The sequence below is a fragment of the Aquarana catesbeiana genome, linkage group LG01 (genome assembly GCF_042186555.1).
Source record: "Aquarana catesbeiana isolate 2022-GZ linkage group LG01, ASM4218655v1, whole genome shotgun sequence".
Taxonomy (NCBI): domain Eukaryota; kingdom Metazoa; phylum Chordata; class Amphibia; order Anura; family Ranidae; genus Aquarana; species Aquarana catesbeiana.
This window is the reverse complement of record NC_133324.1, coordinates 519,333,517-519,356,871: the sequence shown is the minus strand read 5'-3', so window position 1 is coordinate 519,356,871 and position 23,355 is coordinate 519,333,517. Positions and strand designations below refer to the sequence as shown.

Genomic DNA, 23,355 nt, shown 5'->3' with positions numbered 1-23,355 from the left:
AAAACCTGGGACAAATGGCTGTCCTCTACAGAAGCAACACACATTTCCCCACTGGACACTTTGTAATCTAGAGATTGAGAATCTGAGGTAGTATTGGGTACATAACCTATGTAATTGAGCTATTGAAAATGTTGTTGACCAGTGATATGGAAGTACTGGTATTGGATTTTAAAGCAACATCCGGAGAGTCTTATGACATCACTATAGTTGTGTTCAAAAAGGTACAATAGTGTCTGTTACTCTTTCTTTACCATTGTTATTGGCGGTGGTCCTTGTTACGGGCTACTGTTTTCTATGTCTTGTATAAATGACAAAAATAATGTCTTCAATAAAAAATTGCCCAATTCAAAAAAAAAAAAAGAAAAAAAAAAAAAGGGAAGCAATCCGCCATACTGGTATACTGGTTGTATTCAAGTTGATCGATGGATCGACTTGGGTACAAATGAGCCTGCCCATAGATGAATCAAATCTCCTGCTGAGATCAATATATCACTGTTTACATGCATACTTAGAGGCAGCTTTATAGAGTATAGAATCACCTGGTACTCTAACCCTGGAATATGATACTACCCATCCTACACCAGGATCTTCTTTCAGGGAACACATTCAACTTTGCATAAAATTATATTACAATCAGCCTTCCAAAAGCGAACCATAAAAATGCCAATTTTTGGCAGAATGCTCCTGAAAAACGAAGTAATTTATATTGGTTATCTCTAACACCATGCACGTGTTTTGCAAAAATTGAAGGACCTCATTTACCCAAGTGCCTCAATATTTTTTACTTATCTGACTGTGGGTAATACAGGCAAATCGTATTTATAACTTCTATCCTATAAAAGTGTAGACTGGATGCTATGGGGCAACATATTGTAAGAAACAAATCTACAACTATTATTGGGAAACAGCAATTGAATGTGAAAAGCGTGAATTTTAAATCTTCTGTTGCATCAACAAAAATCAGCTGCTCAGAGATTCTAAAACTTTTCTCCCCGACTGAGTCAAAATAAACAAATGACTCTGACTCCGAAGAGTATACATGCTTAAAATGAGTGATAGATAGGAAACACCTCCAGTGTGTTTAACACTCAGTAAAAAATATGCTTGGTGTCGCATTGTAATGAAAAACTTTCCTATATTCTGTCTATTTCTCTTTCAGAATTTGTTGTCCTGTACAGAATAGTCATAGCTTAGAACACCTTTCCGCTCTATTAAAAAAAAAAAAAAAAAAAAAAAATTAAATTTATATAATATACAGTGGGGACGGAAAGTATCCAGACCCCCTTACATTTTTCACTCTGTTATATTGCAGTCATTTGCTAAAATCATTTACGTTCATTTTTTTTCCTCATTAATGTACACACAGCATCCCATATTGACAACACAGAATTGTTGACATTTTTGCAGGTTTATTAAAAAAGAAAAACTGAAATATCACATGGTCCTAAGTATTCAGACCCTTTGATGTGACACCCATATATTTAACTCAGGTGCTGTCCATTTCTTCTGATCATCCTTGAGATGGTTCTACACCTTCATTTGAGTCCAGCTGTGTTTGATTAAATTGATTGGACTTAGGAAAGCCACACACCTGTCTATATAAGTCCTTACAGCTCACAGTGCATGTCAAAGCAAATAAGAATCATGAGGTCAAAGGAACTGCCTGAAGAGCTCAGAGACAGAATTGTGGCAAGGCATAGATCTGGCCAAGGTTACGAAAAAAATTTCTGCTGCACTTAAGGTTCCCAAGAGCACAGTGGCCTCCATAATCCTTAAATGGAAGACGTTTGGGATGACCAGAACCCTTCCTAGAGCTGGCCGTCCGGCCAAACTGAGCTATCAGGGGAGAAGAGCCTTGGTGAGAGAGGTAAAGAAGAACCCAAAGATCACTGTGGCTGAGCTCCAGAGATGCAGTCGGGAGATGGGAGAAAGTTGTATTAAGTCAACCATCACTGCAGCCCTCCACCAGTCGGGGCTTTATGGCAGAGTGGCCCGACAGAAGCCTCTCCCCAGTGCAAGACACATGAAAGCCCGAATGGAGTTTGCTAAAAAACACCCGAAGGACTCCAAGATGGTGAGAAATAAGATTCTCTGGTCTGATGAAACCAAGATAGAACTTTTCAGCCTTCATTCTAAGCGGTATGTGTGGAGAAAACCAGGCACTGCTCATCACCTGTCCAATACAGTCCCAACAGTGAAGCATGGTGGTGGCAGCATCATGCTGTGGGGGTGTTTTTCAGCTGCAGGGACAGGACGACTGGTTGCAATCAAGGGAAAGATGAATGCGGCCAAGTACAGGGATATCCTGGACGAAAACCTTCACCAGAGTGCTCAGGACCTCAGACTGGGCCGAAGGTTTACCGTCCAATAAGACAACGACCCTAAGGACACAGCTAAAATAACAAAGGAGTGGCTTCACAACTCCGTGACTGTTCTTGAATGGCCCAGCCAGAGCCCTGACTTAAACCCCATTGAGCATCTCTGGAGAGACCTAAAAATGGCTGTCCACCAACGTTTACCATCCAACCTGACAGAACTGGAGAGGATCTGCAAGGAGGAATGGCAGAGGATCCCCAAATCCAGGTGTGAAAAACTTGTTGCATCTTTCCCAAAAAGACTCATGGCTGTATTAGATCAAAAGGGTGCTTATACTAAATACTGAGCAAAGGGTCTGAATACTTAGGACTATGTGATATTTCAGTTTTCCTTTTTTAATAAATCTGCAAAAATGTCAACAATTCTGTGTTTTTCTGTCAATACGGGGTGCTGAGTGTACATTAATGAGGGAAAAAATGAACTTAAATGATTTTAGCAAATGGCTGCAATATAACAAAGAGTGAAAAATTTAAGGGGGTCTGAATACTTTCCGTCCCCACGGTATATATTATATTTATATATACATATACATATACATACACATACACACACACACACACACACACACACACACACACACACACACACACACACATATATATATATATATATATATATATATCACACATATGCATACATACACACATAGTTTGGGCAGGAATTGGATTCTTACGTATGCAAGTACAATACCCATGAAATTACACGGTGGGTCCTGGTCCAGCTTGCCAAGTATAGTCATTACAGTGAGCCACTTCCTCACAGAACTTCCCTTAATCAGGTAACAGATAAAAATCATTTGGATCCCTCAAGTTTAAATAATCTAGCTTTAAAGTGCTTGTTAACCACTTCTACTAAATACTCCCATAGTCTCTGTACCATTATAATAATGGTCCCTGTGTTCTGTAAAAAATCTGCCCGATTGTACCAATATGAGCTCCACTCTGGCGCTCAGCTGTCGGCTCTCTCTTCTCTCTCCAGCTCCCAGCTGCAGTGGATGGGGCTGAGCTCTCCCGCTGACGTCAGCCAGAGAGAGCTGACAATCAGCTTGAGCGCCAGGAGTCGCGCTCATAGGTACAATCTGGCAGATTTTTTACAGAACACAAGCACAATAATTAGGAGAAGGGGACAGGAGAGAGATAGCAGGCTGCAGATGACAAAATCACGCAAACTGACCACGGTGTCAGGGCTCAGCAGCCATGATTATCATGGTCAGTTTGCAGAGGGGAGGGTATACCCAGGCAGCATCAGCCAGGTATTTCAGGTGATACGGGGGTCCAAATGACACAGCACAAGCACTGTGCTGTATAACATGCTTTAAAGGAACAGGAGCTTTATTTTATTTTTTGGGGATAAACGCTTTAAGTAAAGTAAACCTGTGCTATTGTAGGAGGTTAAAAGAGACAAAATGTATATGCTTTCAATGATTTTCAGATATATGTATGGAAGTGTAAAATAGATCAGCATGATGTAAAAAATGTTTCTAGGTCTTTGATCATACATGGAAGGAAAGTCTCAAAGCAGTAATAGAGGGGACTCAGACAACGGCCTGCAAAACCTTGCGGCCAAACTAGCGTCACACGAAACCTGGATGAGATTTGTCTCCTGATAAGCTGCACAACTTCTTGTGCCTCCTTGGTGGTTTATGTAAGCTACTGCTGTGGTATTGTTGGATTGCGTTCTGAACAGGAAGATCCTGGAGAAGGTCTGTCTACCATAGAAAGGAAAAATAAATTGCTCCCAGCTCCAGGATATTGCTTAAAACTTGGGCCTCCCACCGAGACTAAAGCCTGGTACACACTGAGTTTTTCTCCGTTCAACCCAGAGGGTTGAACGAAAAAAAACAGACTGTTGGCACCAGTCGGAACCGCTGTACGAACATCTGATCGTTAGTACAGCGGCTCCGACCGGAGCTGACAGTTTGTTTTTTGTTTTTTTGATCTCCCCCACTGAGCATGCTCGTCTGTTTGGCCGGCTTCTGTCGGACCAGCTGACATACACATGAGCCGAATGCACCGTTTATTGAACTGCCCGATTTTGCCTGGAATTTGGCCAGTGTGTACAGGTCTTACATTTCCTGTGCCATAACTATCACCAGCACTCCTCTCCTGCCTGTCAGGCTGGCATCCCTTCATGTTCAGTTTCAGAGATTTGTCATCCACCACATCAGGGAATTCCTTGTCCTGTAGGACAGGAGCATAGGGTGATCCAGGGATAAGTTTGACCTGATCTAGGATAACAGAATTGGCTCCTGCTGCAGTCAATTGTTCAGATCGGAGCGGGGTCACGCTGCGTGCGTCTATGGACGCACACAGCTTGGCTCAGGTAGCGAGCCCACAGGTGTGTCACCATAGGAAGCTTCTTCCAATGGGGGCCCTGCGAAGAGGAGGGAACCTAGGAGCGCCGGCGGGGGACTCTAGAAGAGGAGTTTCAGAACTGCAGGTAAGAATAACATGTTATTTAAATGTATATAGCAATACCTTTACAACCACTTTAAGCAAAGTCTTATGCCGCGTACACACGAGCGGACTTTACGGCAGACTTTGCCCGGCGGACGGGATTTCGTCGGACAATTTGATCGTGTGTGGGCTCCAGCAGACTTTGTTTTCTCAAAAGTTGGACGGACTTAGATTTGAAACATGTTTCAAATCTATCCGACGGACTCGAGTTCGGTCGAAAAGTCCGCTCGTCTGTATGCTAGTTAGACGGACAAAAAGCCACGCTAGGGCAGCTACTGGCTATGAACTTCCTTATTTTAGTCCAGTCGTACGAATTCGAAGGACTTTGGTTGATTGTGTGTAGGCAAGTCCGTTCATTCAGAAAGTCCGTCGTAAAGTCCGTCGAAAAGTCCGCCGGGCAAAGTCTGCCGCAAAGTCCGCTCGTGTGTACGCGGCATTAGTGTTTTTTTCACAGAGTCCCTGAAAGTGGGTAACAACCTTACCCAGAACCTAATCCAGGCCAGCTTCATCGAGGCAAGAAATAGCTGGTTCTACCTCTAAAATGACCCAATTTTTGGAAAATTCCTCATACAAAGGGATATTGTTACGGCAAGCATAACAATAACAAACCTTCTCTGGTTGTTTCCAGTCCTCATACAAAACTTCCTTGACATGGCATGAACCAGAAAAGCATTAGGAGGTTTTTCGGTTTTCTAGATCTAATGCTTGTCACTTTGGAGCATTCAGGAACTCTGGGATCAAACATAATACATTTTCAGACCTCCTTAATAAGCACCAAAATTGTATAGTTACATTTTCGTGGAACCGTGGTAGAAGGACCTTCTTCTGCCTAAGAGGAAGACTCTGAAGAGGAGCTGCTGTCGTGGATGACACATCACCAGAGTAAGAAGTTAGGCAAAGACCTGACTGGTGGAATTGGGGAGGTGGGATAAGATTCCCAGGTCTCCTGTGGGGGGGGAGCAAAATGCTCGGGAAGTGAGAAAGCAACCAGATGTCGGTTAGACTACTTTACCCCCCCCCCGCCCAGAATCCTCCATGTCGCCCCTTTTGAGTAGTCCTGCTCTGCCGGAAGAAACTGAGCATTGCCTCGGTTTCTTCTCCTCCTCAAGGTTTGCCCACAGCTGAATAAGAGCCTTGTCTGATTCCTGTTTAAATCCTCATTTTGTCAGTAGCAGGAAGCAGCTACATTGCGTGCAAGTATTTGGATGCCTGCCTTTACAGGCACATAAACGTTAACAGCATCCCAGTCTTAGTCCATAGGGTTTAATATTGAGTTGGCCCACCCTTTGCAGCCATTCTTCCAGAAGTACATTTGTGAGATCAGGCACTGATGTGGACGAGAAAGGCCTGGCTCACAGTCTCCGCTCTAATTCATCCCAAAGATGTTCTATCGCATTGAGGTCAGGACTCTGTGCAGGCCAGTCAAGTTCTTCCACCGCAAACTCGCTCATCCATGTCTTTATGGATCTTTCTTTTTACACTGGTGTGCAGTCATGTTGGAACAGGAAGGGGACATCCCCAAACTGTTCTCACAAAGTTGGGAGCATGAAATTGTCCAAAATGTCTTGGTATGCCGGCGCCTTAGAAGTTCCCTTCACTGGAACGAAGGGGCCCAACCCCTGAAAAATAACCCATACCATAATCCCCCCTCCACCAAATGATATGGACCAGTGCACAAGCAAGGTCCTTAAAGACATGGATGAGCGAGTTTGGGGTGGAAGAACTTGAGTGGCCTGCACAGAGTCCTGGCCTCAACCCGATAGAACACCTTTGGGATGAATTAGAGTGCAGACTGTGAGCCGGGCCTTCTCATCCAACATCAGTGCCTGACCTCACAAATGCTTCTGGAAGAAGGGTCAAACATTCCCATAGACACACTCTAAACCTGGTGAGAGAAGAGCACACCAAGATGTTATCAGGGTTTAAACCTTCAGCGGTGATCTGGTTGTTGCAAAAGAGTAGGCAGCAGATGGATCAACCTTGACTGGATATTTACCTGGCATTTGGAGTCATCCTATTCAAAGGGATTTAACATGTGCCTTTGACCATACTATATGATGGTCGACAGCATGGGTGCTCAACCTGTGGACCTCCAGCTGTTATGAAACTACAAGTCCCATGAGGCATTGCAAGGCTAACAGTTACAAGCATGATGAACATACATTATAAGACTGGGATGCAATTAAAGTTCAAGTGCGTGTAAAAGCAGGCGTCCCAATACTTTTGGTAATATAGTGTGTGAGATATTTTTATATATATATATATATATATATATATATATATATATATATATATATATATACACACACACACACACACACACGCGTACTGTATATTTTCACACACACACACACACACACACACACACACACACACACACATATATATATATATGAGGAAAGCCTAAAGCTGGCAATACACAGCTTGAGCTATTTTCAGTGAAAACTAATGTGTGGCACAAAGCTATAAAAGTATTTGGACACAATAAGACCATAGTGCAGGTTTACATGCATTGCAGATCAAAATACGGTTTCCAAACTTGGAAAACTGTAGTACATATGCAGACCCTCTATGATGCTAAAAGTTGGGGTCAGAAGACCCTTTAGATAAACGGCAAGGCAAAAAACTGTTTAAGGGCCCTTTCACACGGGTGTGCTTTTGTTGCCCTTTTCCAGGGCGACAAAGTCCTGCATGCTGCATCTTTGGTGCAGTGTTTCACAGTAGTAACCAAACAGCACCTTCCATTGTAAGGCCATAGAAATGCATTAAAAGCACATTAGTGTGAAAGGGCCCTAAGCTATACAAAAGCACATCAGTGTGAAAGGGCTCTTAGTTAAGCTTTATTGACTCACCTGTGTATACAATACCGTTAAGCTCCACAGACATACTAATACTGTTTGTGCCATTGGTAGTGAGGTTAACAGCAGAATCCTGTCTGCCCTCAGCTGAAATAAAAGCACAGTGAGAATACAGCATCAGAAATAGGAAAGCGAGAGGTTTAATCACCCAGAAAGATTATTCAAATTGCATGCATTTTCATTATGTTAGTAATCAGAGACTTTAATTCAAAAAAGTATTTTATGTGTCTGCAATATGATTATTCTAACAAATTCTGTGTTATTTCTAATGCAAGGCAGCTTGTAGTTTATTTCCACTTTTGCAGCCAAATTAAGATAACACCTATGAGGGGCCATAATTTACATTGTTTGTACTGTGCTGGAAGGTCTCATTATCAGTTGTAAACTAAATTTGAGCACGGTCTATTCTAATGAGATTAAGTATTAAGCATTTCTAGGGACAAACTCACTCTGAACTTGAGGAATGCTTGCACCGTGATAATGCTTGTGCCGCCCATGACACCTTCTCCTAAGAGTGCATTTATTAGGAAAGATTATATGATAAATAAAGTTTATTTTAAAGCATGCTGTGTGACTAGGAACACATAACATGGTGGGGTTTTCTTAAATTTGACTGTAAAAGTGAAAATGCACATTGACCCCTCTTCTGAAGTAAACCATCTTGTTATAAGGTTGACAAGTTCAGTACATATTGGACCAAGTTCTACTGTTAAGGACATTTGTAGAAAGCTTATGAATCATCGGGTCATTATAGGGAAAACTCAAGTTAAGTAAACCAAAAAAAAAAGTTGCAAACACAGTTAATCTGTATCTAGAAATATACAGCTAATAGCAAGAGAGAATTTTTAAAAGGCACATATACACAACAATACACTGTACTCTAGTGTTTAGGTGTGCAATCTAATACAGCTGTGTAAAAATTATTACTGGTAAGTAAAACACTATTGCAGAAGCTTATTGAGCAGAAGTAGCATTTCATATGCCTTCTGGATACCAGTATTCTGTGCTGACCCCATGGGGTTTAATTTGAACTCTGTTAGCTGCGTGTAAGTTTATTTCATATGGTAACATGCAAAGAATACAGTAAAAACATCCTACCAAGTGATTTGGGTGCATAATGTAACCAGTGATTGCATTTAAGAACCAATAATGAAATAATAAATGCAGCTGCCATTGCTGACTTCTGCTATATAAAATGCTACCTGTCTGGCAGCAACGTACCAAAGCAAAAAATGCATTGATTAAATCAGACTTGAAACCAGTATTTGGGCATTTTTTTTTAAAGTTAAATGACCTGGCCAAAATGGTAGTTGCTTGTAAGTGCCTGCATTAGTCTTCAATTTCATGTCTGTGGAGCTCTCTTGCCCTCAAAACTCAGAATATATGGTCTAGACATCTCCCAAATTAAGATTTAGCCCTGCCCCTCCTAGCCCCTCCTATGTTATTTAACTGTCATAAAATCAGAATATTAGAAACTCTGGCATTAACAAGGCTTAATCTAAGCTTGGTTAGACCCCAATTATATAAAGCGGTCTTTGGATTCAAGCAGATTCCAAAGGGATCAATTTGAAGACTCACAGGTAATGGAAATTGAACATTTTAAGTTTGAGTCAGATTCACATAAAAGAACAGAAGAAACTGTTAAAAAAAAATAAAACAAACGAAAGAAAAGGGGAGTTTATTTTGGAAACACCTGGTGACCCAAGTGGATTGCAACAGATATGAAGTGAGGTGACTTTTTTTAATGATAATTACTGTGTTAAGAAAAATAAAGTGTCCCTCTGCCACTGATCACCCCCCCCCTCCACCACCACCACCATCCCTCTGCCTGATCCGATCCCCCACCACCATCCCTCTGTCACTATAACTATATTTTGTGCATTTAAGACAAAAATGCATTTCAGGTCTTTGTTAAAATAATCTACTGAGCAGCCCAGAACTAGTTTGTGAGAGTCAGTCTGTTCCACATTTTCATAGCTCTTACGGCAAAGAAGCCTTTCTGTTTTCCCTCTAGATGTAAAGAATGCCCCTTTGTTCCCTGCAATGAACTGAAGGTGAATAACAGGTAGCCCTCTTTTGGGATGGTTATGAGAATTAACCTCCCCAAATGGGATATTGCACTAAAAGCAGATGAAAATAAAGAAATGGCGTTCTTCTGACTGCTTGAATTTTTGGATAAAAAAAATGCAGAGTAATCGTAATGCATTGCGGAATCTAATCAGAATCGTGGACAGGATAATTGTAATTGAATTGTGAGACCAGTGAAGATGTGCAACCCTTAATAGTACCTGTAACAGGCATTCAAGGCAAGTCTGGAAGGTAACCATTTTGGGAACCAGTGGGTTTAACCGCACTTTAAAGTCGACCAGAGATCGAGCGGTTTTCTTTATGGCAACCACATCTTGCAGGAAAGAAAATTGCTTGATTCCTCCCATCAATACAGTCAGTGTGCATGGGGAAATCCCATCAGAGCGCATTGTGTTTTCCCAATAATAGCCACTAGCAATGATCGCATGTAAAATCCAAGAGGCTGGTTGTACCCAAGTTGTTCGATCGAGCAAGGTTCCTACTGACCTGACCGAGGTTCGAACCGTCTATGGACGGCTGAAGTTTTGGATCATTTAGCAATATATTCAGCTGCAATAGAATAAACTGTGCTCCCCTACCCCTGGAACTCTTTAATGGCAACTCTGATGCTATAGGTAACATCTATCACAGGCTTTGAACAGAACTCGGGTCCTGAAGAAATAACTCCTTTTGTAGACACTGCGTGGTTTTGTCAAAGGCTCTGATGTCTTCCTGCCTATGAGCCTTCTGGAAAGCGTAGAATGGAAGGCTCAAAACTCTGTATTTTTCAATTTCTTAATTCTTTTTTTACCTATTCTGAGGTGCTCGCTCTGTCTATGTAAACTTGCAAACCAACTGAAAAATAGGATTTTTTATAACAGCTTACGTGTAAAATCCTTTTCTTGGAGTACATAACAGGACACAGAGCCTCAGTATTCACTGATGGGTTATATAGCCACCACTAGGTGATGGACACTGGCACACCCTAGACAGGAAGTTTAGCCCCCTATATAACCCCTCCCCTAACTGGGAGTACTTCAGTTTTTGTAGCAAAGCAATACGTGTGTAATAGATATCCCCAAAAAAGAGGGGCGGGAGCTCTGTGTCCTGTGATGTAAAAGGATTTTACAGGTAAGCTGTTATAAAAAATCCTATTTTCTTTATCGTACATCACAGGACACAGAACCTCAGTATTCACTGATGGGATGTCCCAGAGCAATGCCACTTGAGGGGAGGGGACACAAACAAAAGTAGGGAGCAATCAGACCTGAGGACCCTGTACTGCGGCCTGCAGCACACTGCCCCCGAAGGCGATATCTTCATGCCTTTTCACATCCACCTGATAGAATCTGGTGAATGTATGGACTGAAGACCAAGTTGCGGCCTTACAGATCTGAGCCATGGAGGCCTGGTGATGCACTGCCCATGAAGCACTAACAGCCCTGGTGGAGTGCGCTTTGGTTTTGGAAAGGTGGAACTTTCCCCTTTAAACCATAAGCTTGAAAAATTACCTGCTGAATCCATTTAGCAATGGTGGATTTCAACGCTGCCTGTCCTATCCTAGGACCTTCAGGCAACACGAACAAAACGTCCGTTTTGCGAACCTGAGCGGTCGGTTCCAAATAGGCTTTGACAGCTCTCACTACATCCAGAGAATGTAGTGACTTTTATTCCTTAGAACAGGGATCTGGAAAGAATGAAGGCAGAACAATATTCTGGTTTAGGTGAAAATTTGAAACCACCTTCGGAAGAAAACTAGGATGAGGATGCAATACTACTCTATCCTTATGAACAATTAAATATGTTTTTTTTACAAGAAAGAGCCGCCAATTCTGATACCCTTCTCGCAGAAGAAATGGCTACCAGAAAAATTAGCTTCCTTGTCAAAAGGACCAAAAGGAATATGTCGTATCGGCTCAAAAGGCTGTTTCCGTAATGCCGACAGAACTAAATTCAAGTCCCAGGAGTTCAGGTGTGCTATAACCGGTGGATTAAGCTGTGTTACCCCCTCTATAAAGCTTCAGACCAAAGAATGTGAAGCAAGCGGATGTTGAAACAATACCGACAAGGCCGAGACCTGGCCCTTGATAGTACTCAAAGCCAGCTTCATCTCTAACCCCATTTGCAGAAAAGCAAGGATTCTCCCTATGACATACTTTCTGGGATGCCAACCCCTGGATTCACACCAGGAGACATATGCCTTCCAGATTCTATAATAAATGACTCTGGAAGCTGGCTTCCTTGCATTAATCAAGGTAGAAATTACTGGGCCTGAAAGCTCACGACTCTTCAGAATGTGGGTTTCAATAGCCAAACCGTTAAATTTAGCGTTTGTAAGGTAGGATGAACACTGGTCCCTGCAATAGCAAGTCTGGATGTGGTGGTAGGGTCCATGGGGACCCTATCGCCATCTTCACTATTTCTGCATACCAAGATCTTCTGGGCCACTAGAAGCACCGACTTCTTTTCCTGCTTGATCCTGTGAAGAAGTCGTGGTAGCAGCAGAATAGGAGGGAATGCATAAATCAGTGAGAACTGATGCCATGGAGTCACCAACGCATCCGTCCCGCATGCAAGTGGATCCCTTGTTCTTGACACAAAGTTGTCGATCTTATTGTTGAACCTGGACGCAAACAGATCTACATCTGGGATCCCCCATCTTTGACATATGGCCAGGAAGATGTCGGGCTGAAGAGACCATTTCCCTGGGAACAACCGCTGGCAACTTAAGTAGTCCGCCTGCCAGTTCTCTACCCCTGGAATGAAGATTGCCGATATACACGGCACATGCTTTTCTGCCCAGATTAGGATCTGGTTTACCGCTTTCTGGGCTGCACGACTCCTGGTGCCCCCTTGGTGATTGATATAAGCCACTGCTGTGCCATTGTCGGATTGGACCCTGACGGGACAACCCTGCAGCCTGAATGTCCAGGTTTTTAGGGCCAGGTACACCACACGAATCTTCAGAATATTGATGGGTAAGGTCTTCTCGATCCTGGACCATTTCCCTTGGACAGTCGACCTCCAGAACAGCTCCCCAACCTGAAAGGCTGGCATCTGTTACCACCTTCCAGGTTACTGGTAGAAAGGATTTCCCTTTCCGCAGAGTCTCGGGTACCAACCACCAAATGAGTCTCCGGCGCACTATTGGAGACAAGCGCATTGGAAAATCTAGCGCCAGGACCTTCTTGTTCCAGGCAGATAGGACACTGTTTTGCAACAGTCTTGAATGAAACTGAGCATAGGGAACCGCTTCGAACGAAGCCACCATCTTTCCCAACAATCTCAAATCACAAAGGCGAATAGAAGGACTCTTTGCACTGACTAGCTGAACCAGCTCCTTTATTGCACTGATCTTTGCCTGGGGTAAAAACACCCTTTTGTGGGTTGTATCTATGATTAGACCCAAGTACTCTAGTCTTCTTACTGGTTTTAAAGAAGACTTTTCTAGGTTGAGAACCCAACCTAGGTATTCCAGGTAGTTGACTGTGGTGACCAAGCCTTGGTCTAAACGGGCTACCGACCGGTCTATTAAGAGCAGGTCGTCTAGGTACGCTATAACCGTTATACCGTGGGCCCTTAATCTGGCCAGAGGAGGAGCCAGGACCTTTGTGAACACCCGAGGTGCAGTAAACCAAAAGGCAAAGCTACAAAACTGGAAATGACGTTTTTCCACTTCAAAACACAGATATTTCTGATGAGCGGGGAAAATAGGTACATGCAGGTAAGCATCTTTGATGTCTATTGATGCCAGAAGTTCTCCTCCTTGTAGGATGGAGACTACTGATCGGATTGATTCCATGCAAAAAGATTGAATCTTTAGGAACCGATTTAGATCCTTGAGATCCAGGATGGGTCTGACATCCCCATTTGGCTTTGGCACCGTGAAAAGGTTTGAATAAAAGCCCAACCCCTGCTCTTGCATGGGAACTGCCATGATTACTTTTTGCGACAGAAGTCGATCCAACGCTTGGAAGAGAGACTTCTTTTTCTCTAGGTCTTTGGGGACATTTGATCTGAGGAAACGAGGAGACGGAAATTCTCGGAACTCTAGTTTGTAACCGAGAGTTATTGTGGAGATCACCCATCTGTACTGAAAATCCTCCTGCCAGACTCTTGAGAATTGTAGCAGTCTTCCCCCCACTCGAACGAGCGGGGGCGCCCCTTTATAAAGAGGCTTTAGCGTTCTGTCTTGTAGATTTCCTCCCCCAGGATTTCTTTTGTCCTGGGGTTGACTGAGTTTTACCTCCTGAACCTGAAGGTGGAGGCCGTTGAGACTGCCTGGAGACTGATGCCCCAGGCACTGAAGAAAGAGTCCTTTTAAATGAAGGACGTTTACTCAGTTTCTTAACTGGCAAAAGGGTACTTTTCCCACTAGATATCTTTTGTATATATTTGTCCAAACAGCCTTTCCCCGCGAAAAGGGAACCCCGCCAGGAGCTTTTTGCATGGAGTTTCGGCTGACCAATTTTTCAGCAACAGGACTCTACGCATATGCACCAGCCCAAGCGTAAGACGAGAGGTCTGAAGGATAGAATCTCTGATTGCATCAACCGCAAAACACAAGGCTGCTGGCAGCTCGGCTAATTCTTGGGCCTGCTGTGAGCACCTGTTTCAAGTGATCTCTTAAGGATTGGCATACCCCAATTGCCGCCACTACAGGTTGAGCTACTGAACGTGCCAAGGCAAAACAGGAATTCCATCTTTTTATCAGTTGGATCCCTAAGCATTTGAGCGTTGTCAACCGGACAAATCAAATTTTTGTTCACAGAGTTGATAGCGGCATCAATTGACGGAAGACCCCACATCTTAGTGAACTTTTCCTCCATAGGATAAAGAGTTGAAAACTTTTTAGGAGGGAAAAAATGTTTATCTGGGTGATCCCACTCAGAACAAATAAGCTTTTCCAGCAGGAAAGGAACAGGAAAAGCATGTGCAGCTTGAGGAGGCTTAAGTGAACCCAAACTAGATGTGGGTTTTTCAATCGGCTCAGTTACAGGTAACTTAAATGTGGAGCGGACCCTTTCAGCAAGAGATTGCACCAGCAATTTCTCAGCCTCTAAAGCCGAAGAGTCATCCTCATCCCTATTTCCACAGGGGGAATCATCTCCCCTTTCCCAGAGTTCCTCTGGGTAGAAGGGGATCTAATGCGCTTTCTTCCCCCTAGTGAAGATGTAATCACGGCCATCAATCTTTCCTCTAATCCATTTTTGGTTGAGGAAAAAACTCCTGAGTAATGTATACAGGGGCTGAGATGCCAGCAGCAGATGTAGCCCCTGACCAGCCTCCCTAGGTCCTTCAGGGGGAGATGGTGCTGAAGAGGGGGGTCCTCAAAGCCTGAGGGAGATCCCCTTGAGCCCCTATTTCTCGGGGTACCTCTTCTGCCCATAGTGCCAAGAACAAATGCCGAGGTACAACCAGAAACGCACGTACTGCTGAGCAAATAGTCCAGCAACTACCGCTGCTATAAAGGCCCAGTCTGGTGCCAAGTAAATGCTGCCTGGGGATGCCTGTGTCAGCCACACTCACATGCCCTCCATCCGCTCTGTGTCCCTCCTTGAGCTGTGCACCTGCAAAAGAGTGCATCTTATAGCCTCGTTTAGCCCTCGTTGTGGGCGTCAACCCACATCCTACCTGGACATGGGCTCGGAGGAGCGTGCAGCATGATCACAGAGACGAAAATTAGAAGCATGGAAAGGTACGTGTTCTCGACAGCCCCCGGTGGCGACTTTAGGCATAGCAAAATTACTTAAAGGAAAAAAAAAACATAAGAAACTAGAAAAATTCCTTAGGAATCTCCCTTATTATTATTATACAGGATTTATATAGCGCCGACAGTTTACGCAGCGCTTTACAACATTAGGGCAGACAGTACAATACAATTCAATACAGGAGGAATCAGAGGGCCCTGCTCGTTAGAGCTTACAATCTAGGAGGGAGGGTCAAGTTATACAAAAGGGTAACAGCTGTGGGGGATGAGCTAATGGAGAAAATAGTGCAGTTGTTGGATGGAGGCAGGATAGGCTTGTCTGAAGAGGAAAGTTTTCAGGAATCGCCTAAAAGTGGATAAATTTGGAGACAGTCTGACAGATTGGGGTAGGGAATTCCAGAGGATGGGCGAGGCTCGGGAGAAGTCCTGGAGGCGGTTATGGGAGGAGGCGATGAGTGGGCTAGAGAGCAGGAGGTCTTGGGAGGAACAGAGATGGCGATTAGGTTGGCATTTTGAGACTAGGTTAGTGATGTAGCTGGGGGCAGAGTTGTGGATGGCTCTGTAACTTATTGTTAGTATTTTGAATTTAATTAGTTGGGTGAGTGGTAGCCAGTGGAGGGATTGGCAGAGAGGGGTAGCAGACACTGAGCGGTTTGTAAGGTGGATGAGTCTGGCAGCAGCATTCATGATGGACTGAAGGGGGGATAGTCTATTTAAAGGTAAGCCAATGAGGAGGGAGTTGCAGTAGTCGAGGCGAGAGATAACCAGGGAGTGAATCAGGAGCTTTGTGGTTTCATTGGTTAGAAAGGGACGTAGTTTAGAGATGTTTCGGAGGTTGAGGCGGCAAGCTTTGGAAAGTGATTGGATGTGGGGCCGAAAGGAGAGTTCAGAATCCAAGATAACACCTAGCACCCTGACATGTGGGGACGGGTGGATGGTTTTGCCATTGCTCTTGACAGAGAAGTCGGGAAGAGGCACGTGGGGGAGGAAATATTGCTCAGTTTTGGACAAGTTGAGTTTGAGGAAGTGGTGTGACATCCATACAGATATGTCAGTTAGTAAGTTAGTGATGCGTGAGGAGACTGATGGAGTGAGTTGAGGGGTGGAGAGATAGATTTGTGTGTCGTCAGCATAGAAATGATATTGAAAGCCATGAGAGGCTATCAGCTGACCCAGGGAAGAGGTGTAGATTGAAAATAAAAGAGGTCCAAGAACAGAACCTTGGGGGACCCCGACAGAGATGGGAAGAGGAGTGGAGGAAGTAGTATTGTAAGTGACACTGAAGGTGCGTTTGGATAGGTAGGATAAGAGCCACTGAAGAGCACAGTCACGGAGACTGAGGGAGTAAAGTTTTTTTTGAGGAGGGGGTGGTCATCCGTGTCAAAGGCAGCTGAAAGATCCAGAAGTAGGAGTACAGAATTGTGTCCGTTGGTTTTTGCAGTTAGTAGATCATTTGTGAGTTTAAAAGAGCAGTTTCTGTGGAGTGGTGAGGGCGAAATCCAGATTGAAGGGGATCAAGAAGGTTGTTTTTAATGAGGTGGTCACTCGGTTGTAAACCAAGCGCTCAAGTAGTTTAGAGGAAAAGGGGAGCAAGGAGATAGGGCGTAGGTTGTTAAGAATGGTAGCGTCCAAGGACGGCTTTTTAAGTATGGGAGTGACCAGTGCATGTTTTAGAGACTTACCTTACCCTTACCTTATCCAGCTGCAGGGGTCTGTGGTAACAGACCCAATCTTCACCTCTCACGATGGGCTCCATTTGAAAAAACCTTCAGGGACTAGGGACTCCTTAAAAAAGGGGGATCCTAGCTCTGGGCCTGTAAAGCACCCCGCCAGGGATATGGCTGAAAAAAACAAATACTGGATACCGGGGTCCAGCTTTCTAAAAAGAAAAACATTACAGGCAGAACCTCGTTTCTTCGGACATGAGGTCCGAGTACCATTCGATTCGGCCTAGAAAAGCACTTTGAATGGATCCAGTTGCGTGGCTTGCCCCAGAAGGATATGCCAGTGGAGCTCAGCACAGCACAACTTTACTCGTGACCAACGCCTAAGACACTGGCGAAAAAACTGAGGTACTCCTAGTCAGGGGAGGGGTTATATAGGGGGCTAAACTTCCTGTCTAGGGTGTGCCAGTGCCCATCACCTAGTGGTGCCTATATAACCCATCAGTGAATACTGAGGCTCTGTGTCCTGTGATGTACAATAAAGAAAGTCTACTTTAATACTTAACACATCATGGAATCCAAGCAGACAATAGAAGTTGTACATTCACCTTTTCACTAAAAGACAGAGGGGAACAAAAACATGGATATCACCGTGAGGTTTCAGTGAAGACAAATCAATATCCAGAAAGCATGAAAACACTTAATAGTCACAGTTTTAGTAAATTACACCTTGTGGTTTTTTTGTAATTTTCTAAACAAAATGTGGTTTACACTAGACATTTAAGCAGGTATGCTCAAACGGCCAATCACAACTAGATGACCTCAATTCTAACAGTATTATTCCTTTGTACCCATTCAGCTAGTTTCCATATGTCTCATCAGCAAGTAAATAATTTAAACAGGTTTTGCATGGCCCTGCAATTTCTGACAAGATTTTAGATGCTGAATTACCTTGGCTGTTAATGCGGATATTCATGGGAAACTGTGTGGTCATGGCCAGTAGGTTCTGCTGGATAGCCCGTTGCACCAAACGCTGCTGTTCCTCAGATCCCAGTGCCAACTTTTTTTCTGGAGGCTCACCAGACTCCAGTTTTTCACGAAGCTGCTCTAGGGCTGCTGCTTGGGCGGCCACCTGAGCTGCCACCATAGAGTGCCCAGTCAAGTTAACCGGGACCCTGGACGGCACTGTCAAGGACAATGGAGATTCCTCTTCTTAAAAAGAAAGAAAAGCATATTTAGATCTATGCACAATGCAGCCCTTTTTCAAACATTTTCTACGCTGCATTTTTGGTCTTTTTTTGCCATCCAAAAATGCTCACCAACTGACGAGATATCTATATACACTCACCCTTCTTGATCTTCTGCATTGGGTTAAGCGAGCTTCCATTTGTTGCAGCGCCCCCTAGTGTCATGGCAGAAACCTGCATTTTTGGGGAGGAAAGCATACTTGGAGCTCCACTTGGGGAGTATGTAAAAAGGGAACCTCCAAAGCTTTGTCTGCGTCCTTCCCGACGATTACTGTCAATAGCTGCCTGCAGTTCATTTGGATTACTAAGGCCTCTCTTCTCACATTCATAGGGGTATAAATACTTCATGTATCTGCAGAGGTGGGGAAGAGAGGTTGTGGATTTCTTTTAATCACAAGCTAAGATATACACAGACAAACGCATGTACAAAAAAAATTTGATGAAGCAAAAGTGCAGAACTAAACAATTATTCTTCTCCAGTGTAGAAGTAAAAAAAAAATTTATTACAAAAGAAACAGAAGATTTGTTAAGAGGGCAGAAGAAGAGAAGGAACAAGATCACGCTAGTTGCTAGTTTTGAGACACACCTGCAGCCATGACCACAAAAGCAGGGGAAAAATTAAAAAAAAAAGGGGGAACCAAGCTGTAAACAGCAAGGATCCATTTTTAGAAAGCAAAGTTGCTTATGAATGATAGTTTTCATTCCCACATACTTTTTACTGTCAGTATTTATGCTAGAAGTATACCAGCAGGATGGTCAGGAGGTTTGTACATATGTTATCGGATCACACTGTTACTGCACATCTCCATTTACATCAATGTCAATGTATCAGATTAACCACGTTAAAAGTACTTACTGTGTGCGCAGGGTAAAGGCTGCACTGGTGATTGAGGTTGGCAGGTTTAGGCCTTTGGTGATCTCTCGCCAGAGTTTCTTGTTGATAACTTCAACTAGCCCTCCCTTTTCAGTGACCAGCACATACAACATGTATAAATCTAAAACCTGCTTGGCCATTATGGGAATCCGGTTCACAGGGGTTCCTGGTGGAAGGATCAACCCAGAATATTGTCAGCACTTCATCAATAACATGTATGAAATGTGACACAAATTACTTTAGACCTAAGTGACTTAGATCCAAGCACACTGCATCGATCAATTAAAAAACAAAAATTGCAGGTAAATCCCAAGCTGTTTGCAGAACATTGTTATTACAAGTGGAAATCAGAAATAGGAACAAATAACTTATTTTTCTTAGAAAAGAAAGGTTTTTGGAGAATTAAACTATTCTATGTATGCACATTCTGACTCTGGCTCACAATATTTTTTGACCCTATGCTTAACAACACTAGCTGTCCTGTATAGGTAATAACACAGGGAGTGAGGTGGAGCATGTAGTCAGTCCCATCACCAGCTTATTTTAATATTTTATCTGCCTAGGTATTTTAACTCAAACATTGGTTTACTGCTTTCAAGGAATGCAACATGGACAACAGTTTACCACACATCCTGGCTGAAAAGGTTTTCTTTATATATAAAAGACTAGGAAAGGGTTCAAACCACTGCCAGTTTATTTTTTGTTTGTGCACCACTGGGGAAGTTCATCTTCATTTCCAGTTCCAGAGATACAACTGAAAATTTAAAGAAATTACACAAAGTAAAGGCTGTTACTTTTTTGTCTTAGACACTTGTTACTGAAACCGGTATCCCCACCAAACAGGTATTTCATCTTATCTGATTTTGCCTTTCCTTTTTTTTGTGACAATATTCACCAGTACAAATAGAAGCAAATCTTGCCAATAAGGACACAGACAGCAATAGAAACATAAAGCCAAGGTGCAGTCAAGCAAGAAAAAAACAAAACAAAACAAAAAATTCCCCAACAAAAAAGCACATAGGACATAAACTTTAATTCCGTAGAAGGGGTCCTTTGTGCCGATGTCTCTTCTGTTAAGTGAAATTCTCCTCCATTCAATGCCCCACTCCTTGATGCCATAATCTTCCGGTGCAATAGGGGTTAAAAGAACGGGGGGAGTGTTCACAGGCTCTCATCAAGAGTGCCCGACTGCCTACCCATTTCATCCAGCTTTCTCCTTTCGAAAAGGCTGGTACTACAGCTTTTATGGATGAAAAATGATATATGAATGGAGGATGGGTCGAGGATTGAAAAAAGTCTGCCACTACCATTTATAGATTACATTTATTGATAGAAGTGGTAGAATTCATAGAAGTGTAGCTGCAGGACAAGAATAGGTGGGCACTTTTGATGAGAAAAAGTGTAAAATGTGCGCTGTCAAACTCAAGTGCATAGGCCCATAATCTAAGTAACATATGTAAACAATTGATACAAAATGACAAAAAATGTAAATAAAAACAATGAAGCAAAGTCTGAAAAAGTCCTGGAATGACAAAATAACTGATGTGAAGAACCTTGTGTCAATGAGTTCAAAATTGTATTGAAAAACAACCTTTGTAACAAAAGACATTATAATATATATATATATATATATATATATATAATGAATTGGTCCATCCGTAAATCATCTACTGTGCCAGATAACATGATCTGTCAAAAGCAGTGCATAAGTGAAATTTCCATGCAAACTTCTCAAAAAAGTGCTTCGCCACTGTGTTAGAGATAGGATCTAGTAAGCTGCCATCTAATAACAGGATCATGCAGATCCAAAGATCCCAACAGGATCCATATGTGTGTCTCCACAAAAAGGTCATTTAAGCCGTTAGTGATCGCTCGCTGGGATTCAAGTTGGTCACCAACTTTATATGCTCAGATGACAGCGTGTTGGAGAGGCAGAAAAAAAAAGCTCATAGTGCATTAACATTTTAAACATCAATGAGTTTAATAAAAAAAGTTGCACTTACAAAAATAGGATAAAAACAGCAAACCATGTGAGCATGATCACCTGCAGTACGGTCCGTGCTCTAAAACGCCACACCGCTAGCTCCTTGCCTGATGCGATTCCCCTAAATAGGCGTCAACTGGGATTGGAGGCTAGCTTGCGGCGTTAATCCCTCTCCATTTAGAGAGAGGAAAGGCTGGAAGCTGTCAAGATTTGCACAAGAGCCCCCAGTCAAGGTAAAAAAACTCACTTTCGCTTGCCACTTGATGAATACAATAGGTCAAAAAGTAAATGGATAGAAACCAAGCTCAAAACAATTAATGTACTTAAAAAAAAAAAAGGATTAAAATACTCAAAGACTGCCCAATAAACTTATTAAAGCCATCAGACATAAAAATACATTTAATACCAAATCTATAAAAACACAGTGCCAGATATATGCCCCGATATCCTCACACCGTGAAATAGCAATGAAAAATCGAGGAGGAAAATGTAATGAATTATAAAAGATAAAAAAAGTGAATATGTTAAAAAATTTCTATAAACACCAGCAAGGGCTGGAATCTTAACTGCTATAAGTTGTGAATTAAATCACTACCAAGGCAACAAACGTATAGATAAACAACTAAAAAGTGGTTTTGTCATGCACGGTTCCTTGCAAAACCATTAGTCTGCTTCCAGCACCCTCTTAATATACTTAATATCTATACATCTCACATATATTTTTAACATAGTTACATAGTAGGCGAGGTTGAAAAAAGAGACACAAGTACATCAAGTCCAACCTAGTTGCTTTTCCTTCCAAAAAATAAAAAACATAATGAATGACATTCATATGTGGAAACAAAGAATAACTCCCTTCACAGAAGGAATTAGTCCATAACCACACAAATATCAAGGTAAAAAAAGTGCACATACATCATTGATACATACCCTTGTGATGGTGTATTAATCATAACACTACTAGCAAGGACTGTCAAATATAGTACTAACTAAATAAAAGTAAGATGCAGATAAATTAAACAGATATATCAAATGCAAAATGACAGCAGGAAGAATAAACGCGTGGAATAGCCTTACTAATAAGTCCTATATGAAATATACAGTATGTCACAAAAGTGAATACACCCCTCACATTTTTGTAAATATTTTATTATATATTTTCATGTGACAACACTGAAGAAATGACACTTTGTTATACAAGCTGTACACTCACTACTTTATATTGTAGCAGTGTAAATTTGCTGTCCCCTCAAAATAACTCAACACACAGCCATTAATGTCTAAACCGCTGGCAACAGAAGTGAGTACACCCCTAAGTGAAAATGTCCAAATTGGGCCCAAAGTGTCAATATTTTGTATGGTCACCATTATTTTCCAGCACTGCCTTTACCCTCTTGGGCATGGACTTCACCAGAGCTTCACAGGTTTCCACTGGAGTCCTCTTTCACTCCTTCATGACGACATCACAGAGCTGGTGATGTTAGGGACCTTGGGCTCCTGCACCTTCCATTTGAGGATGCCCCACAGATGCTCAATAGGGTTTAGGTCTGGAGACATGCTTGGCCAGTCCATCACCTTTACCCTCAGCTTCTTTAGTAGTGGTCCTCTTGGAGGCGTGTTTGCGGTCATTATGTTGGAATACTGCCCTGCGGCCCAGTCTCCGAAGGGAGGGGATCATGCTCTGTTTCAGTATGTCACAGTACATGTTGGCATTCATGGTTCCCTCAATGAACTGTAGCTCCCCATTGCCGGCAGCACTCATGCAGGCCCAGACCATGACACTCCCACCACCATGCCTGACTGTAGGCAAGACACACTTGACTTTGTACTCCTCACCTGGTTGCCGCCACACACGCTTGACCCCATCTAAACTAAATAAGTTTATTTTGGTCTCATCAAACCACAGGACATGGATCCAAAAAACCAAGTCCTTAGTTTGCTTGTCTTCAGCAAACTGTTTGCAGGCTTTCTTGTGCATCATCTTTAGAAGAGGCTTCCTTCTGGGATGACAGCCATGTAGACCAATTTGATGCAGCGTGTGGCATATAGTCTTAGCACTGACAAGCTGATCCCCCACCCCTTCAACCTCTCCAGCAATGCTGGCAGCACTCATACATCT

At 42.8% G+C, this 23,355-nt stretch overlaps 1 protein-coding gene across 3 annotated transcripts in view; it reads right to left on the bottom strand.

Annotated features, from left to right (window-relative positions):
• The window catches only part of ARID3A (AT-rich interaction domain 3A), a 168,005-nt gene that overhangs the window by 33,319 nt on the left and 111,331 nt on the right, over nt 1-23,355 (bottom strand). For 2 of the 3 annotated variants that reach the window (XM_073594058.1, XM_073594062.1), the window contains exons 5-8: nt 19,235-19,418; nt 18,480-18,730; nt 18,083-18,343; nt 7,685-7,777 (exon numbers count right to left, since the gene is read on the bottom strand). In XM_073594058.1, coding sequence (XP_073450159.1) covers nt 7,685-7,777; nt 18,083-18,343; nt 18,480-18,730; nt 19,235-19,418 — 789 coding nt within the window. The remainder of the gene's footprint in view (nt 1-7,684; nt 7,778-18,082; nt 18,344-18,479; nt 18,731-19,234; nt 19,419-23,355) is intronic. The other variant, XM_073594071.1, reaches the window with a different exon arrangement.